A 12,290-nucleotide genomic window follows, 5' to 3' on the forward strand; every position below is an offset into this window, starting at 1 on the left:
TCCTAGCATCATCTTATTTCAATTAAAACAGACCAATAGATCAAAATACAATTAAATTAAAACTATTCTACAGGATCCACCTTCCTATACGGTATGGCTGATGAAACTGGAGCATAATTAATAATACATTTTCTTACCCACTGATTGTTCCAAAGGAGACTCATCGTGGGGGAGAAGAATGAAAACCCAGACATTTGAAATTAAATTTTTTTGCTGGAAACGGGGAAGGGTGGGGCGGAATTAACCAAGGCAGTTGACCGTGGCTTTAAGAGGGAGAAAGAAAGCAGGTTTTTCCCCCCTTCTATTATGTTTTAGTTTGAAAAGTGGCCTTACAAGTTATCGATAAAGCCACTTTGGGGATTTCTATTAACTAGGGTCCACTTGAGCTATACAAAAAGTTTGTTGCCTTTCATCACTAAACTCTCTCTCACACACACACACACAAACAAGCGTGTGCATCCATTTTCATTGCAAAAGTAATTTCAAACTTCATCGGCTAAATGAAGATGAAACGGCGTATTACGGCTGGATGCAGGAGAAGGGGAGGGGGAGAAGGGGAGGGATGGATCGGATGCTCTCTTGAGGGGGGAGGAAGCAAGAAGACGCATGCAGGCGAACTTGGGAGTGTGAGAATAAAAATGGGACTTACCTTTAGCTTCCCAGCAGCTATTCCAGGCGGGTCTGGTGGGGGAGGAATTGTGGGGAGGGGGGAGGAGGGATAAAGTCCTGTCCGTTGCCCGCAGCCCAGGGAGAGATCTGGCGCGGCATCGGTTTCCTCCCCGGTGTTTGCCCAGAGAGAGACTGAAAGTTACAAATCGCTGCCATGCCCCCATCGCACAGGCCCTCTCCCAGTGAACCCTGGCCATTGGCCAAGGCGCCGGCCACGTGATCCCTCCTGCCAGGGGATCGGATTTCAGCGGGCGGCTGCTCGGGCTCGTGGCCCCGGCGAATGCCCCGGTTTGACATGGTGCACGCGGGGCCCGGGCGCGGCGTGCGGGGGCCGGCGCGGCGGGGGGCCGGGGCGATGCGTGGAGGATGAACCCTCCGCCGGAGCTGGGCTGGGGGGCAGAGCGCAGGGCCGGCGAGGCGGGGACCTGCCCCGGGGAGCAGAGACTCCAGAGGCCGCGCTGTGCAACTGGGGACCAGCGCCGGGCCGCGATGGGAAGGGGCTGGGGGCTGCACCCGCCCCGCGTCCCCTCCCCGGCCGGCCAGCCCCATCCTTTCCGCTCTCCCGCTCGTCACCCCGCGGCGGGGCCCAGGCACCTTCCCAACTCCAGCCACCCTCCCAGCGCCGCGTTCGCCTCTGCGGGCTATCACTTCAGCCCCTACCCGCCCAGCTACCCTGACCCCGACTTCCCGGGCGGGAGCCTGCCCCCCTCCTCCTCCTCCCCGTACCCCGCTTGCCTGATTGGACCCCGCTCTGGGGCTCGGGGAGTGGATCGGTTCCACGCCTGTAGCCGGGACCTCCCCAGCTGCAACAGCTCTTTGGTGGTGCCAGAAGACAGAGGGGACCTGTCTCGGGATGTTTACGGGGACACGAAAACTTTTGAGTGGATGAGAGTCAAAAGGAACCTTCCCAGAACAGGTGAGTCTGCCAGACAGGCCGGGGTATTTCACTGTGGACGGCAGCGCGCACCCAGGCAGACCCCTTGGAAAGTCCAAGAAACTTCAGTAGGTGAAACAAGTGCAGGAGAGTCACCCCTTCTCCCCTCCTAGACGCGTGCCTGTGTCTAAGCAGACCGATTTGCCTTAAATTCTCTCTCATTATCACGAGGATTGTTCTTTTTATCTTCCAAACTACATGCGTGCTCCAGATTTGATCCGAACTTTTTAAATTAAAATGGTCTATTGTCTACAATTGTTGCTTTCTTAAAAAAAAAAAAAAAAAACAATTCAAGAGGAAACAAACTTTAAAAAAAAAAGAAAACAAGTTAAAAGTCGACTGACAAGTTTGTCTACAATTGGCAAAAATGTTCCCCCCAAAAAGTGTTTTATAGTACAGAGAGATAGAGAGAATCTTACATATACATCAAATATTTGTTTGCTCTGTAAGATATATATAGTTTGAAATACATTTTGAGGATGGCGGTTTGGGAATGTGCTTTTTTTGAATTGGGGTTATTCTTTCCTTGCAAAATGAAACGTTTTTCAATGAATTTTACAGGAATTTGACTTTTTGGTCTCGTTTTAATTCAGGTGTGGCAACAACACCTGTAAAAATAACTTAGCCCAAAATAAAAGGATGAAAGAGCGTCCTACTTTGGTATAATTTTAGCAGGTTGGTAATTAGCAAGTCTGGTTTTTAGTTCTGTGAGCTGGGAATTTAGCTTCAAAATTATTCTGCAAAAAGTTCAGACATTGGAAAATTCAAAGGGTATCTGATATATTTCTTTAGATTACCTCCCAGAAGAAAGTATATATATATTATCTTTTCAAACTGAGAAGCGGATAAACTTTCTCCAAATATTAAGCTTTGTAATGAAAGCCATTTTCTGAACTCATCGTTAAATCAGTCAATAGAAAATTAGAAGTTTCTTGTTTACTTCCATCTATATCTGGCTCCTTGCACCATATCTTCCAACAGATTTATCTCTGTTTGTGATTTAGCTAAATATTGTATACATGGAGGGATCTCTTTAAAAAACCCAACAACTTCCTTTAAAAATTACTATAGCAGATCCATCTATGCAACCAGATTCACATTTGCTTCAAGCGTTTCTCTGGAAAGTTTATTCCAAGCTTTTGCAAATTTCTGGGTGACGTGTTTTTTTTATGTGCAGATGTTGTTACGAAAAAACTCTAACTGGATGTGAAACGATGTATTTTCTCAAGTGGGAATCGGTAGGAAATGCAAATTTCGTCCCAGTTTTAATGTTGAAAAATGAGGTCGTTTGGGGTTTAGAAAAGAATATTTTAAAAGGAAATCCAGTGAAACAACCTGAGAGTTCAATTTTTTTTGTAAATAATTAAACCGAGTTCACTGCCTCCAAAGGATTTTCTCTGCCGTTTGAGTTTAAAGTTATTTTGACTGCCGTACACAGAATGAATTTCCATTTTCTTGGAGTTTGAGTAAAGGGGGAACAGATTTTACGTTTTGCATAGTTTGCCAAATGATGCTGGCTTCTCTCCTGTAACTTTTCTGATCTGGGTTGAAGCAGTTACCTTTCAGAAGGCGTTTGCTCAATTTTCTCTTCTGACCTGGGTCTGTAAACTGCCTCCAACTTCTCCCAGCTCTCCAGAGCAAAGAGGATCAGTTGTTCAAATAACCAAGAAAACAGCCACGTGGTTAATATATTTTAAGGGCAACTAAAAGCTTTTTCTTTGTTTCATGCCTTATCTCATTGTTTCATCTTCAAGAGGGAAAGGAGGGCAGTCGGTTAACTGTCATTCACAGAGGGCAAAATATAACAAGATGAGGAAAGTTATCTTTAGTTTTCTGATAGATAGATAGATTGATAGATAGATAGATCAAAGAACAAGGATGAATTTGATCATTTGCAAAAGGAGGGAAAAGCAAATAAGAATCAAATAGTTTCAGATGTTTTTAGTGGGTTTCACATACATGGATTTTTTTTAAATGTAGGCACATTTTTTAGCTAGATACAAAGGCAGGTGGATATTCTTTATGATAAAGTATAATAAGAAGTGTTGAGAGAGATAAAGGTGAAAACTAGAAAGACAGAAGGAGACACACAGAAATAGAAAACAAATAGATTAGAGAGAGAGAGAGATGGAGAGAGAGAGATTTGTTGTTTGATTTAAAAGTGAAGATTACACTGATATTTCAAGTCAAGACCTTAGACGGCAGTGACATGCATCTGACTTCATTTAGTACATCGCTTTAATGAGTGTTTGGAAAGAAAGAAAGAAAGAAAGAAAGAAAGAAATGCAAACTTCTGCTGTGGCCTGGAGCACATGACCTTTCCCCTTTGGGGTGTGGGGACTCTAACAAGGCAGTTGGACTCCAAGGGAAGAGTTGAAAGTGAAACTACCTGGGGGATGAGTTATGGCTTCCGAGAAGCTAATGGCTTTTAGGGCAGCGACTGTAGTGTGTAGGGACCGAGGCCGATAGTGAATCTGCTACACTTTCCTGGCTTCCCCACCCCTCTGCCCTGCCTGTCTGTGAATCCTTCATGATCGCGTCATTAGTGTCATTCCAAGGTGAAAAGAGGGGCTGAAGTTTATTCACTTCCCTCCCCGTTTTTCCCTCGATCTGAATGTTTGGGGCTGTGTGGGTGGAATTGAGAGAGAAAGAAAGAAAGAAAGAAAGAAAGAAAGACTCTATCACACAGTGATAATCTCTGGCAAATTTCCCAGTATAACCACCTTTCCTTTCCTCTTAACCCTTGGGCTCCCGCATCCTGCGTGTGTTCTGCCACAAGATCATTGTGTTAGCCTGGTTATCGAAACAGAACCCTGTGTCTCTTAAGGCAGAAAACACCACAGCTCCCACCGATAACTCCTTTGGTTCCAGGGCATTATACCACAACGTGGGATTTCCAGGCACATCACTGAATCCCAGGGCCTCCTGGTCACTTTCTATGAACTATGGAGCGCAAAGGACTAAAGAGCACGAGATTCTAAACTTGTGTTTTATATAAAAATAGATATAAAATGAATATAAACATAATGCATTTATATATATATGTGTGCATATATGCATCACACACACATCTATAAACACACATATATGCACAGAATTAATATTATTGCAAAATATACTTAATTGATATGTATTGCAATACATATTAATTCCTCAAAATAATCATATACACATAAACATAACTATTGTAATATATGTATTGCAAGAGGCATGTGCATATAGTCCTGTTGCAAAATACACTCACATTGCAATATATATTTTGATTGCAATATGTATAGTGGAGAATAGGCATCTGTTTGTAACTAGTTTGAAGAATAAATAATACCCATTGTAATGTGAGTATATTTGGCAACAGGAATCTATGCATATAATAACGAAAGAGATGGGGAATTATGCTTATGGGTGTTGGGGGATATTGCTCAGGAAAAAGATGTGTTTGTATTGGGGGTTCTGTCGAAAGAAAGAGAGAGAAAGAAAGAAAGAAAGGCAGGTTAGTTGGAAAGGGAGTCTCCTAGTCACCAACCTCCTGTGTTTAATAACGATCTCCTCCCTCCTTCCCTTTGTCTCCAGTGAAATCAGGAGACTGTGGCTTTGCTGGGGAGACAAACGCAGTCTCTCCCAGGACCAACTTCAGCACCAAACAGCTGACCGAACTGGAGAAAGAATTCCACTTCAACAAATACCTGACCCGGGCCAGGCGGGTGGAGATCGCCTGTGCCTTGCAGCTCAGTGAAACCCAGGTGAAGATCTGGTTCCAGAACCGCAGGATGAAGCAGAAGAAGAGGGAGAGAGAGAGTTTCCTTGAGGGAGCAGCTGGCTGCAATGGACTGGAGTCCTCCTCTGACAAATCAGACATCACCTCCCTAGCTACCTCTCCTAGCAGAAGTAACGTGGCTACCACACCTCCAATCTGACTGAGGCTCTCTTGCTTTATTAGAACTTCTCTTCTGATCTTGGGCAGCGAAACAGAAGAGAGACTTTCCCACCAGATCCACTCAGCTCTCTGCATTCAGGTTGCTGGTGGAGAGAGAATGGTGCTGTGCTCCTAGGAAACATTGCAAAGGACTTAGGGATGAAAGCACACACCAAAAACATCTGCAGGGACTTCCAGACTCATCACCAATCGCACAGGTGGCAGCATTATAGCTGCTAAATCAGTGTCCTTCCAAAAGGTGCAGATGCTAGATTAATGGGTGCCATGCTTTCAAACAAACAACACTTTCCCCTCAAAATTCCTAGAGCAGAGATGAATGAGGAGGGTCAAATGTTTTTTTCCCCGAAAAAATGAGCTTTTTACCACAACAAAAAAAATGTAGGCAAACAAAAAGTTTTCACATGCTCAAAAAAAGTGTCTCAATTTTTGGTGAGAAGTTTTGACTTTTTTCACTAAACGTTTCAAATTAGATTTTTATTCACAATACATTTCTACTTTTCTCACAAACGTTTCTACAAAACCTTTAGTCGTCAGAAAGATTAGATTATTTTTTTCACAAAAAGTCTGATTTTTCATGGAAGGTTTAGATGATTTTTTTTTTTCACAAAAAGGTTTGTCAAATTTTTTATTCATGATACATTTTGACAAATCATTTCCCCCCAAAAGGTTTCTATTTATTCACTATTAGTTTGGAGACATTTTTTCCCCCACAAAAATTCTTGGCAAAATTGTTTTGTGGGATCTCTCGATGGATTTTCTTTCATGAAAAGTTGCACCATTTTTTCCACCAAATGTTTCAGTTACATGTTTTCCACAAAAAGTTTTGACAACAATTTGGGGGATAATTTTCATTTTTTTTTAGCTCTAATTCCAAATGTTCTTATTTTAATGAGCTCTTTTAGAATGGACTGGTGCCATTATCTTCTGGGAGTAATTATTTTAAAGATATGTAATACGATTGCACCCCATCCTAGGGATATTTCTAAGGAGAATAATGCTCTTCAGAAATATTTTTAAGACCAGGACATTTTTGCTGAACTCAGCTTTCTGGCCACAGACAGCCATTTTGGTCGAGGATGGTTATAACATTTTCTTGGATGCTATCTCTACCCACACAGCTAACTGCTACCTTCGTGGCTCTATGTGATGTTATACTAACCCAGCAGAAAGAACCAGATCTCAAGCCCACTGAAGTCAATAGAAAGAATCTCTGTGGTCTTTAATGGACTTTGGATCTGATCCATATGAAACAAGTTATATGCAGTATAATCACTGGGCTAACACAGATATTTGATCAAGCAAATATGTTTCCCCCCCCCCCCCCCATCTTTTAAATGTGCTTTTCTAGGCTAAATGCACCTTCAGCATAAATGGATAGGAGAGGAAATGTGAGCTCAAAATCAGGCTTAGAAATACAACAGACATGATAATTATGCTATAAATAACCCCCTCAGTCAGTAAAAGCTTAGAAGTGTATTATTTATTTTCACATTTCTGAGATTCTTCATTAACATTTAAATCTTCTACAGCTGGGAAGAAATGCACTCTTCATATTAAAAGTGGATTTAATTTATAGCAAGGAGTAGTTGAGTGAAGGCAACAATGAAAATTAAAAAACCATGAGTGTTGTCACAGAACTTTAACAGGACAGTGATGGGATGGAGAGATGGGAATAGCTGCCTTTTAAAACCATAGTAAAGGATTAAATGGAGTCCAACATTTTATCAAGAACAAACAATAATTGTTAAAATAACATTAGAGCCACTTATGCTGAGATAAAGTTTGCACACCGCGTGTCGCTTTGGGGACATAATCGGTTCATTTTCACATCATGATTTATTATTCTTATTTATTATTTTATTATTATTATTATTGATGTTTTATTTTTAAACATATATTTTAGAGATGCCTTTTGTGCATGGAGAATATTGGTTTATTTTTACTAGGGTCATACACTACAAGAGGATAACCCAATGAAGGGAATTAGGTGGCTTAAAAGTACATTTGATATAAAAGCATACATGGCATTCTTCTTCAACAGCTGCTGAATTTATACCAAACGTTATGGTACCAGACTTTCCCTCAGTCTTCCTTTGCAGCTCATCACTGAAAGAATTAATGGGGTGGCAGTGGAGTTTCAACACCTCTAAATATTACATACATCAGTGGAATTTCAGGCAGGACAAATCCTAGAAAATGTTGCCTTTTTAATTTGATCTTTAAATTTGTCATTCACTCCATTTTGCCGGCAAAAAAAGAAAAATACATATGAAATAATAGCTAGGGTACCAAATATGCTAATTTGTCAGCAACACTCTTAATTTGCCTTTCTTTGTTGCAAAATTCTAATCACACTTCTGATATGAGCTGTGAATTGTTCACTAAAGTACTCATGTTGAATTAGGGTTGCTACCATGATTTGTGTGTTTAAAATTATGTTTACTCTCACTGCTATGTAACTATATTTTTATCTTCTTGCCTGTTTAAAGATTCTCTTAATTTGGTTTGTTTGTTTTTTTTTAATTACTCAATGTGTAAAGAAAAGATAAATTGAGACATTTTGGTGAAAGTACAAAATGTCTAGAATCAATACAGGAAAGAAAAAAAAAGTTTCATTTAAAATGTTGGTGGATTGCAAGGTTTAGTTATGACCGCAATCTAAAACTGGCACATCCTCCTTTACACCAAAGATATATAGAGAATCCAGCTAATTTCATGGAATGTGAGACTTCTTTGATGCCACAGAATATTTAAAAGGCATATGAAAATGAAGGAACCTATTGCAAAATGTCTACCTCTTATTGGCCAGGACTATCAGAATGTATGCAATGTTGTTGGAGCCATGTCAGTTCCAGGATATTAAAGAGACAAGGTGGGTGAGGGAATATCTTTTACTCGACCAACTTCTCATGGCTTTCGAGCTACACAGAGAAAAAGAGCTCAGTGTAGCTTGAAAGCATGATTCTCTCACCAAAAAAAGTTGGTCCAATAAAAGATATTCCCTTACCCGCCTTGTCTCTCAAGACTATCAGAAGGAAGATATGGATTTATTTATTGATTTATTTATTTTTTTTAAATATGAAGTGGATGTATGTTGTGGTGGGGAGGGAAATGGACATGTGAAAGGATAACATTAAAAATTGTCTTGGTTTGATTCAATTTGTGTTACCTTGTTATTATTTCTTTTATTTAACATTTATGTTAAGATGACACCTCGGCGCCAGTGAGTTGGAATCTCTACATTACAGTGTGAAGGGGCACATTACAAACATATTGTAGTAGGCAATTCCTGCCCCCAAAACCTTGCAATATTGCACTGTGAATTTCCCTTTCTCCCCTACCTTAAAAATGAATCACCCTCGAGCAAATTTGCTCAAAAGGAGCAAAAATATTACAGCCTATTGGAAAATAAGGAAGGAATCTGCAAAGATATCTTTTATGTTTCAAGTAAAATTTGACAAAATTTCAAAATTAAAAATATAGATATCCTTCAATCGGCTCAAAATAAAATCCCCAAGCTCTTTTTGCAGTAAGAAAATAGGTTGCAAATGTGAGATATTTTACACCTTCTATAGGGATAAATCCCTGAAGACACGGACTGTGGTTCCCAACTTGTATTGGTTCACACTCCACCATCTTAAAAAATGGTTGTGAAGTGAATTGCTGGAACATCAAGCTTATGTAGCATGAGTGGTATGTGTGCTACAGTTGGGGAACCCCTGGTCTAGACTCAGATTCCAAGGCCAGAAAGGACCATTATAATCATCTAGTCTGACTTCCTGCATAACACAGACCAGAGAATTTCACCTAGTGATTCCTACACCAAGCCCAGTAAGTACAGTGGTTGAATGTCCACAATGTGTGGTCAAATGGTTGTAGATGAGGTCTTTAGGTGACATTTCCTCTAACTTCTGGAATCCTATGGGTACATTTACACAGCAGCTGGAGGTACAATTTCCACCTTGGGCAGACATACATGTGCTAATTTCAAATGAGCGAGCAGGATAAAAATAGCAGGGCAGCCATGCTGGCAAGATCACCGGCACAGGCTAGCTACCAGAGTACAATCCCATCGCTACATCCTCAGGTGGCCGCCCTTGCTGCTGTGGCTACCCTGCTATTTTTAACGTGTGGGCTTAATCAAAGCTAGTGCGTGTATATCTATCTGAGCTGGAAATTTCAACCTCCAGCTACAGCGTAGACGTGTCCCATGGGTCACTCATCTCATACTCATGTCAGCATTGGCAACCTCAAGTGACCAAAAATCACAAGCCTGCCTCCCCTTCACAAAACTGGCTTAAAAATCATGAGATTGAAAGCAATAATAATAATTTTGGGGGATCCTTTTATTTCCCTTCTTGTTTCTGAGCCTTTTGGCGTCACATTTTCAAGCTTTTCTCTGCAACCATAAGGCCAGAAACTTGCTATTTTATAAAAATGATAGTCGAGAGGCTCACATAAATCCCATGATTCCAGGAGCTGGGACTTTAAGAAAAACACTACAGTTATGATAAAAGCACCAGAGCTGGCAACACTGCGTATGGGGTACAAGCATGTGTGGGGAATGCCTTAATAAGAAGGTCCACTGGTGAATCAGTTTCTTTTCTCAGCATCGTACACCCCAGATTGCATCTATTGCATTTGGTCCTGTTGGAACATTTCATATTTCTCTGTGTTGTACAGGCTTTATTCTAAAATTACAGCTGTCTTACAGAAAATCCATACAGGCCTACTCTTCCTTTCACCTCTGACCTTTTGACCTCTTCCTTGCCTGAGGACAGAGTTGACCCGGTCATTGACTAACCCTGAGTCAATAAGTCTGCCTTCATTAGCATAAAACATGAATCTAGTGGCAGCTTGACAAATTATAACTTCGAGCTAAAGATCTGCCAACTAGCTAACTCCTGTAACGACTATTTATCATTGGAAATGGTAAATCATAGGAACCCAGATGACTCAATTATTGGGAGAAAGAAAGAAAGAAAGACTGAGTTCTTCATTGCGGCAGGATGGTTAAAGATAAACCCTTGCCCCAAAGCATGAAAGTGATCATGAAACAAGGACTCTGTTCTCTCTCTTTGCAGATCGCTCTCTCTTTTTTCCTTTCGTTCTTTCTTGTTCTTTCTTTCCTCTATGTCCGTCACTCTTTTCACTCATTCCCTCTCTCTCTCCAGCTCGTTTTTCTTTTCCTTTGTCATCCTCTCTTTCCATATCTCACTCTCTCTTTCTCTCTCCTCCTTTTCCACTACTCTTTGTCTCTATTTCTCTTTTTATCTGTCGCCTTTTTTCTTTCTATTCATCATTCTCTTTCCTCCTCTTCTTTCCTCGCTTCTTTTTCTTTCTATCTCCCATCCTCAAACACATCCATTTTTCCAGCTTTAGAGAGAAAGTCATCCCCCTCCTCACCAAATTTCTCCTTTTCCCTAGCACGTTATTTTGCTGATCCACAGTCCTAGCTGGGGAATTGCCATAGAAGCGAACAGAAGCTTTTTCCAGCAGGATCAGGGCCCACAGAGGGTCCCTAGCGCTAAGTATGAGCCAAGCTGCCTTTGCCTCTGCTGAGCTGTAGAAATTGATGTCAGCAGCATTTACTGATGTGGCATCCTGCAGCTCCTTCATGGTTCATGCAATCCTTGGTCACTGAGCTGAGAATAAAGCATTATCACTAAGGGTAAGCTTATGTCACGGAGGTCACGGAAATCACGGATTCTGTGACTTCCAGAGACCTCAGTGACATTTTCTGCTTCGGCCCTGGGGCAGCAGGGCTGGAGCTGTCAGCCGGCGGGAAGGACCCCGCAGCTCCCAGCCCTGGAGCTCCGAGCCATCGTAGGTGTTGGGGAGACCTGGGGCTCCAAGCTGCTGCTGGGATCCCGCAGCTCCCAGACACTGGCGCCAGAACTCCAAGCTACCACAGGTGGCAGGGGGACCCCAGAACTCCAAGCTGCCATGGGAGGGAGGGGAGCCGCAGATCTGGAACCCCCAGCCATGGCCCTGCAGCTGTCAGCCACAGCAGTGGCAAGTGCTGGACCTCCCTTCCCCAGCGGGGCTCAGCCTCTCAATCCCTCCCCCCAGTCAGCCCCATTTTGTCACAGTTATTTTTAGGAAAAGTCAGGGACAGGTCACGGGCTTCCGTTAATTTTTGTTTATTGCACGTGACCTGTCCCTGACTTTTACTAAAAATAACTGTGACAAAATCTTAACCTTAATTATCACCCACTGCATGCTCCAGAATAAATCTCTTCTTCAGCTTTGTTCATTTTCCAAAGGGAACTAGATTTTTAATAAGTCTGCAGGCTGTAGACAGAGGGGTCCCACGTAGGAGAGCCAGTCTGATTCCTGCTTTGCTTTGTGTAAGGTCCCAACTCCCAGGCCTATTTTCTTTGGAAGGATGGTGTGCAGACAATAGGCCACAATTCTGGCCTATCTCCTTGCGATGGTGCTGACTTCACGGGGGTTGTGGAAGGTGTAAAACCTGAAGGGAAAGGCATACTCACCCAGAGATGGGGAACACTGCAAAGAGCATGAAAGAATGTGACAGAAGAAAGAGAGTACACGTGAAAAAGATAAATCAAGGATAAAATCTTGTGTGTATTAAGCCAGGTTCAATTTCCTGCTCTGTAGAGCTTAATTCTGCTGGCCCATGCGCTGGTGTAAATGCAGAGTAGTCCTCATTGACTCTACTGCAGTTATTCCAGTTTGACACCAGTGCAAACCAGAGCAGAGTTTGCCTTTAAAAATTAAGGTTACTCTCTG

The 12,290-nt window shown here is 42.0% G+C and overlaps 1 protein-coding gene across 1 annotated transcript; it reads left to right on the forward strand.

Moving 5' to 3' along the window:
• The first annotated feature begins 1,035 nt into the window (after positions 1–1,035).
• On the forward strand, positions 1,036–5,583 carry LOC137140903 (homeobox protein Hox-A1-like). The gene is made up of 2 exons (XM_067529625.1): positions 1,036–1,585; positions 5,174–5,583. Exons 1-2 carry the CDS (start codon positions 1,036–1,038, stop codon positions 5,515–5,517), a joined length of 894 nt encoding a protein of 297 aa, XP_067385726.1. The 3' UTR covers positions 5,518–5,583.
• The last annotated feature ends 6,707 nt before the right edge of the window (positions 5,584–12,290 follow it).

The sequence above is a fragment of the Emydura macquarii genome, unplaced genomic scaffold, assembly GCF_026122565.2.
Source record: "Emydura macquarii macquarii isolate MOO-44397 ecotype Brisbane River unplaced genomic scaffold, CSIRO-AGI_Emac_v2 contig_2994, whole genome shotgun sequence".
Classification (NCBI taxonomy): domain Eukaryota; kingdom Metazoa; phylum Chordata; order Testudines; family Chelidae; genus Emydura; species Emydura macquarii.

Bases quoted from the DNA above. Each gene is read 5' to 3' on its own strand.
- LOC137140903 (XM_067529625.1), top strand. From the start codon at position 1,036: ATGAACCCTCCGCCGGAGCTGGGCTGGGGGGCAGAGCGCAGGGCCGGC. The intron at 1,586-5,173 runs GTGAGTCTGCCA...CTTTGTCTCCAG, and splicing joins AAGGAACCTTCCCAGAACAG to TGAAATCAGGAGACTGTGGC.